Here is an 8,101-nt window from a genome sequence, read left to right as displayed (position 1 = left end):
TCATGAAATGTATCTAAATGGTACCCAGGACCCTTTCCACCCTAGATTCACCCGTGTATTTTACAATGAAGGGGACTATGAAAACAGGCCTTATATCCATAAAAAAGTGCTTATAATTTATCACCTGTTGGGGATGAGATTTAAGATGCAAACATCAAAGTTAGGGCTAAGTATGCTTAGGCAAGTGAAATTTTGTGCATCCAACTATTTACAAATATAGCAAAACAGGTTCCTTCAAGTGCCTTATTACTCAAATATTTATTCAAATAAATACAAACAATAATTTCGGTCTAAAAGGGCAAATAAAATTTCTCTCTCTCTACAACTGAATTACAATTCAGGAAGAATTATATACATGAAATATCACAGTAACTTATCGATATGATAAGAAGAAAGTGCCGGTAATTCGTTACAAAATATTGACTTACTGAAAAAGCATGGAGAAAATTTTTTAAATCTAAATGAACCGAATTATGGAAATATAATTTTCTGCTATGTGCTATTTGAAGGTTAAAAAGCAACACAACACAGACAAAGAAGATATCAAGTGTTTTTTGAGATTTATTCACTTGCCTTTTTAGAAATGATACCCAACGATATCTTACCAAATACGAAACTTTACGGCAAAGTTAAAAACCTTTTTACCTTTTTGCCGTTCGGAAAAAACAACAAAATCTCACAACAAAAGCGTATCAACTTGAAATAAAACCACTATTTTAGTAAAAACTGAACAAACGACAAAAAACGTAAATTTTTATGTGGAAATTATGTGGACTGATCCTGAAAGACAGTGATTAAATTGAATCTGAGTGAATATTTCGATTACATAATAATAGCCGTTGCAGCGAAATAAAAGAAAAACTAAACAATAAAAATCAGGCTTTTATCAAGCTGCTTTTCAATTGAGTTACGTTTTTGATTGTTTAATTTGTTTCTATTTTGCCGAGGAGGCCATGTAGCCGTCTAAATCACTGTCTAAATGGGATTAAAGCCGTCTGTAATCACTGTCTAAATGTCATTTCACATAAATCACGTCTAAATCACTGTCTAAATGTGATTAAAGCCGTCTGTAGTCACTATCTAAATGTGATTTCACATAAATTCTTTTTTTTCGTTTATAAGTCTTTTTGATGAAACAGAAAAGTGTTTGTCTTCGATTTGTATCTCTGTGGACAGTAAAAGCCTTTGATTTCTTGCGCCATAGACAAATGAACATACAGAACAGATAATTTTTTTTGTTTGATTTGCATTTTTGTCACCAAAATTTGTCATAAAAAACAAAAGGCAGTATAGAATATGCTTTTTTTGGTTTTTCAGTGACAATTTATTGTTGAATAAATGAACTTTGAACTCTGGACTCGAAAAACAGATACAGAGAAAGACATTAAAACACTGGAGAAACCAAATACTGCAATTTTCATCAATCTTCAATAATTTTATTTTTGGGCAGAATACTCCTAGTCCCGTTCGATTCAAAACTGTCTTATTGGCAACAATGATCACGGTATTCCTACATTCATTGGCATACTACAATTGGCTTTCGTAGTTTTTGGAGTTCAATACGCTAATTGAAACCTATTAAATTAATCATTTACTTACTCTGCTTCAATAAGCTACAACTAGTTCTTATCTAGACAGAAAATCCTAGGTGTATTTATCTATAAGAACAAATTAAACATATTTCATGTTAGAAATTTTTTTGAAACAGGAGAAGTTAGACCACTAGACATAAGTATTTTCTTTCAATTTTCCATTTACTTGCGCAAAAATAATTTGCTGCCCAAACGGCATTAAAGGCACACTTATTCCCTAATCCAGTAATTAATTGCGATTAATTACACTAAGCTATATTGACTGAGAGGTATATCTTAGTAAAGATCTATTTGCCTGCTTATGTTGACAAGTTAAAGTCAAACTTCTCGTTTTCGCAAATATTTTTGAAAATGTAGCACACCATTCAGTTTGACAGTACTTCTACGCCGAAAATCATACTTTTTTCTATGCATAAGTATTCAATTAATTAGATTAATATTAAGTTAATATTAATTTTTATTAATATAAAGTTTAATATTAATTTAATTAAAATCAATATCAAATTCGATTAATATCAAAGACATTGAATTAATCTGAAATATTTAAATAGAGTCACAGTAGTTACGTATTTTTAATTGTTGTATTCTGATGCAGCGGCAATAAGAAATACCTATAAAATAATAATGTTTCATCAATATTAAAATTGAGTGAACTATTCCGATTACGGTGACAATTCTGATTTCTTACTGTTTTCATTTCAATTTTTTAAACTACTTGCCAAAATCTAACGTTTACTGTCAACCAAGAAAAGAACAAAATAATTAAAATATCGACAGACGAACCGAACGCTTGTACTATCGACATAAACAATAATAAATACATCAGTTCTCTGTTCTGTTAAAAAGACTTATATGAATTGAATAAGCATCTTATACAGAGACCATATAGAAAAAATATTTTCTTAAATCCTAAAAGAATATAAATATTAGCCAATCATCTGTATTTTCCCAAGGGAAATCTCAATCATATCAAAATTATCAGATTAATTTTACCACAATTGTATAATAAGTAATGTGAGGAAACAGAAAATTTTGACGACAAAAAATTTTTTGACGACAGAAAATTTTGAAGACAAAAATACAAATTAAACAAAAAAAATTATCCGTTCTGTATATTCTCTGTCTATAGCGCAAGAAATCAAAGGCTTGTATTGTCTACAGAGATACAGATCGAGGACAAATACTTTTCTGTTTCATCAAAAAGACTTATAACCTGAAAAACCCTCAATAGGCTATGCAAGCCTTACAGGAAAAACAGACTTGACAATCCTTGAATAATCTAGATATAACCAATCATGTGCTTTCTGAAAATCTTAATCATCTCAAAATTCTGAAAGTAATTTTACCTTAACTTGTAACATAAGTAATGTAAGAGAACCGAGAATTTTGGCGTGGTGTCAAAAAATCAAACACTACTTTCAACATAAATAAAACCCAAACTCAAAAACGTTTGTCTCCAACAAAGCCTTATGAATTGAATTTGCATCTTATACACAGGCTATAATAGAATTACAGATTTGAAAATCCTGGAATAATCTAGATACAACCAATCATGTGCATTCTGTCCATAAGAAATCTAAATCATCTCAAAATCTTCCAAGTAGTTCTAATCACCCTTGTAGTCCAGTGATAAAAAAAAAAAAAATCAGTTTAGGAATAAATAAAAGATACATTTTTATTTAGGGCAGAAGGAAGGTTCACAGAGTGCGTAGCTAATAGGCCAATTTCACAAAACTGAATTTTGACCAAAAACTCTAAGTCATTTCGAAATTATCAAAATAATTTTTTCCACACTTGGAATACAAGTAATTTCAGAGAACAGACAAATTCTTTACGGCGACATAAAAATCAAACGCTTGTACTGCTGACGTACACGAAAATCAAACACAAAAATTATCTGTTCTACTCACAAGAATTACGAATCAAACGACTCTTAATATAATGTCGGAGCGGACTCATAAAACTGGATCGAGGCTTAACCCATTGCCTCAACGAGGCTCTTATATACAGGCTATAGAAGAAGTACGATTAGAGTATAATATGGATTTTAAAAATGTCTACATTCTACCCACAGGAAATCATAATCGTCACAAAATTATTAAATCAAATTTACCCATACTTGTAGTATAAAAATATCAAAATTCTGGGTTGAGGAAGAAATCATGGACATATCATTTTTAGGATAAGAAAAAGGTTTATGGAGTACGTAGCTATGAAGTTAATTTTACAAAGCTGAATTCTGAGCACAAATTACTGGCGAAAGAACAGGATTTCCTTCAACTTAGGCACACTAATATTCGATTTCACATGATAAACAACTTGTCGCTTTTCAGCGTCCGTAATAAGTCTATTCCACCATTCATTTTGGCGTAACGTTTGCAAATGGCCACAAATGACCAATGAACGTTTGGCCCGAGTCAGAGCGACATTCAGCCGCTCGGGGTGGGATAAAAAGCCAATCCCTTTTCCTCGAGCTCTCACTGCGGTCAATATCATGGCATGTTTTTCCCGACCCTGAAATGCGTCGACAGTATCCACTTCGATCTTCTCAACAGTTGCCAAATCACTAGAAATAAATAAAAGGATGGCATTACAAGTAAGTATATTCTATTCGAATAATCAAAAGAATTAAGCCTCTCATATACTAAACTTTACTATGCCCCCTTTTTTAAATTTCCTGAGACTTTAAGCGTGGTTCAGACAGGAATTGAATATCGTATTAGTGCCCGGATTTCACATTTTTTCTTCGGGTTGGAAAAGAAACGTAAAACGCGGAATTATGATAGTTACTATTAAGGTTTAAATCTTAAACTCTGAAGGAAAAAGAGGAGGTTCAGTCTTTAATTTCGGGCAATGGTATATCCAGGATTTTATTCTAAGTGAAGCCTAATTCCTCTTTTTCTTCCATTTTTGAAGGGGGACGGGGTACAAATAGAGGCGTTTGTAGGCCTGAGGAGGGGGCAGCGGCCCCCTGACAGTGTTTTGACATTAAATTTTTTTTTTTCTATTTTTACGCTCCTGTGATATACCTTACCCCCCCCCCCCCAGATTACGATGCCTAAAACAGCTACTGGGTACAAAAGCAAATAGCGATGAAGACCACACTGCCTTTACATCATGAAAAACTGAGTCATGGTTGAACTTCCCTGAAGTAATGATTCCTAGGACTTTTTTAAAAAGATTTTAGTTTTAATTATCGTGTTTCAATGTGAGTTTCTCTGGGGACGGCCCTTGAATATAGGGCCGAAATATTCATTTACAGTTCGCATTCTACTGTCTTATAGAAAAAATTTCGCTATTGTTCTGCTTGTATTTTCTTGGGTACAAAAGTCATAAAAAGGAAGGCCGCATCCAGGAGGGAGGAGATACAGTGCTTGAAAGTCCCTTGCAGTTTTTATCCGACTTGTAAAAACGAAATGAAATTGCATATAAACAAATTTTTGATACGTTAAAAAATTTGTAGAGCTCCTTGAACAAAAACTCTGGATACGCCCTTGCATAACAGCCTCAATTACCATGTCAATGTTCCTTAGGATTTATCTCAGGCAGAAGGCGCTACCCCTCCACACTATATGCATGTGTGATACTGGATAAAATTTCTCCAACTCTCAAGATAACGTTGAAAATAATTAGACAATACTTAGAAGTGAACCCAATAAGTGAAGTTAGGTTAATCCTAGCGAAATATACCAAAATTAGATGAAAATATATTACTTTAGTAACAAAATTATGGAAACTACGACAGATAATTATGGAAAGCAGACCGCCCATAACACATATTAAATACCTAACCAAACCAAATCTGTATATTAAATACTTAATTAAAATATACCTGCGTAGTAGTTTATCTCACTCAGGATCAGCTAATTATCTCCGAATACAGTCAGAGAAACCATTTTTACTCAGATGAAGAACAATAGTGTGGTTGCTATAACACGTAAGTACCCATACTTCTGCACTAGTAATACTATAAACAACTGGAATTCAATTTGGATTCAAACGAGTCCTTTTTGTGCAAATTAAAAAAAAAAAAAAATCAAAAGAATTTCGCTTTCAATCATATGGCACATTACGCTTGAATACAAAAATTATCATTGAATACAAAGAATTATCACACAATTATCTGAATACAAAAGAATTATCAAGTATCAAAAAATTGGGTCCGTGTACATCTCTTTAGCTGCGGTACTTCAAAGGAAAATCACGTCAAGGCCGTATCCAGGGGGAGGGCAAAGCTGTATCAAGGGGGGATTAGGGGGTCTGAACCCCCACCCCCCTAATGTTCGTCCGACTCATAAAAATGTAATAAAAATGAATACAAACAGATTTTTGAGGGGTTTTCCTTTTTCATACCCCCCCCCCAAAAAAAAAAATATATATTTTGTACATTTTTTTTTGAAAAATATTTTATGACCGCAAACTAATCGTAAACTAATTTCGCTGTTATTCTCTTAACCATGAATAGGACTAATAGCACCACAGAACCTAAGAGCCTAAATATAAAAGTAAATTCCACCAAATCAAATATAATGACGATAAATTTTTTGAAATCCACTCCCGCTTTCCTTTGCCCTATCCCACCCGAAATGCTTGTGAAACATGTTAAACTCCTTGGTGTCACAATTTCAAATAATCTTAAATGGGACATGCATGTTCCTAATATTGTTAAACAAGCAAACGTTTCATTATCTATGTTAAAATTTTTAAACAGATTTTATTGCCCTAAGATGGAGTCCCTCCGTGTTTATTTATCATTTATCAGGCCGCTATTAGAATATGCATGTCCGGTCTGGCATTCGCATCTTTCAAGCGAGCTTAGTGACAAAATTGAGTCGGTCCAAAAGCGTTCGCTCAGGATCATCTATACAGGGAGCAAAATTCCATACTCCTTCCTCATTAAATCCGCAAGTATTACCAAGTGAAAAGAACGGAGAGTACAAATTTGTTTGCGTTTTGCTAAATCCGCAATATCTAATCCTCGTACTGAGGACATCTTTCCTGATTTACATGACCCCATTAGACCCCGTCTCCCCCGCTTAGCTTCCTTGGCAATTCCAACATATTCACCTATCCATACCGTTACTGAGAGGTTCCGGAAACGTTTTATCCCCTTGATTTTGGCACACCTAAATAATCCCTGAACTATACTCTGTACCAAAATTAACTCCTCCGTCCCTTATTTTAGTTGTTGTGTATGTTCACAATAATCATGCGTCATTTTTTTCGCTTTATCTTTGTTCCTTTTAATTTCCCTTTTGTTGATACCTATTTATGTGATATTTTTTTTCTAACATTTAATTTTAATTTCAATTTAATTGTATTCCTTTCTTTAATTGTAAATATTTCTTTTGACAACTAATTTGGCTTGATTTTAAGTTTTTTTTTTATTATTATTATTTTTATGTATTTGACCTTGAACCCGATTTCGGCAATGTTTTTCTTCTTGACTGCGATTTTCTTTTACCCCCCACCCCTTCTTCTATTTTTCTGTTTCTATTCTAGCCATTTGTTAAATTCTTATCGACCATTTTTATGCTTGATTGGTGTTTCTTTTCTTGCAGTATTATTTGTTTCTTCGTTTTGCTTTGTCTATTTCTTTTTGACATATGATGCGAATAGATAGATTAGATGGAAAATTTAAGCATTTGTAGATAAGATAGACTAAACTAGATAGATTAGATAAGATAGATTAGATAGATAGATTACATAAGATAGAAAATTTAACCATTTGTAGATAAGATAGATTAGATAGGTTAGATAAGATAGATTAGATAAGATAGAAAATTTAACCATTTGTAGATAAGATAGATTAGATTCTTAACAAAACACCTAATATATAAAATGACCCCCGACCACCCAAAAAGTGAAGTTAGATTAATCCTAATAAATTATACCTACGTATGATAAAAATGTAATACTTTAGAAACAAATTTGGGCTATATATTTGCACATTAGGGGAGGGGGGAGGGTAAAGTACAGCGGGTGTACATGCAAAATTTGTTAGCTGCAATTATTCTGATATTGTGAAGTAAGATGTTTTCTGACTTCACACTGTCCCAATACTTTTACCCCCACCCCCCTAATGTGCAAATATATAGCCCAAATTATATATGTCCAATCTATTCTGTCACTTGCTTTTGCCTTTTCTCACGCTAAGCTGAAAGAAACTAGCGAAAGAAACCGATTTACAGTGTGTCAGTGGACGAACAGCTTGAGTGGTCGGGGGTATATCATACAAGTACCTATAAAATATATAAACACATTCATTTCTAATAAGTAAAAAAAATTACTTGTAAGATATAAACATTAATAAAACCAAATTATTAATAAAATATAAATACTAAACATTTCATAAAACATTTTCTTGATAAAAATATAATATATAAAGATATATATAAAATCTTTTAATAAATGTCTTACATTCACATTTTGTTCGAACCCCAAAAAATAAAAATTGATCTGAAAAACTTTTTTGACATACTGGATGTAAATTGATTCTAGCTCCTTTA

General features: G+C 32.5%; 1 protein-coding gene across 3 annotated transcripts in view; it reads right to left on the bottom strand.

Annotated features, from left to right (window-relative positions):
- Positions 1–249: 249 nt before the first annotated feature.
- LOC148940309 (uncharacterized) overlaps positions 250–8,101 on the bottom strand; it is a 133,184-nt gene continuing 125,332 nt past the window's right edge. For all 3 annotated transcript variants that reach the window (XM_089105865.1, XM_089105864.1, XM_089105863.1), the window contains one exon: positions 250–4,158. In XM_089105865.1, the coding sequence (XP_088961991.1) occupies positions 3,843–4,158 (316 nt within the window). In that variant the 3' untranslated portion in view covers positions 250–3,842. The remainder of the gene's footprint in view (positions 4,159–8,101) is intronic.

Source organism: Artemia sp. Qi Xiang Cuo, chromosome 20, assembly GCF_049724085.1.
Source record: "Artemia sp. Qi Xiang Cuo chromosome 20, ASM4972408v1, whole genome shotgun sequence".
NCBI classification, from domain to species: domain Eukaryota; kingdom Metazoa; phylum Arthropoda; class Branchiopoda; order Anostraca; family Artemiidae; genus Artemia; species Artemia sp. Qi Xiang Cuo.
The sequence above is the reverse complement of the archived record's forward strand: the minus strand, read 5'-3'. Positions and strand labels throughout refer to the sequence as shown.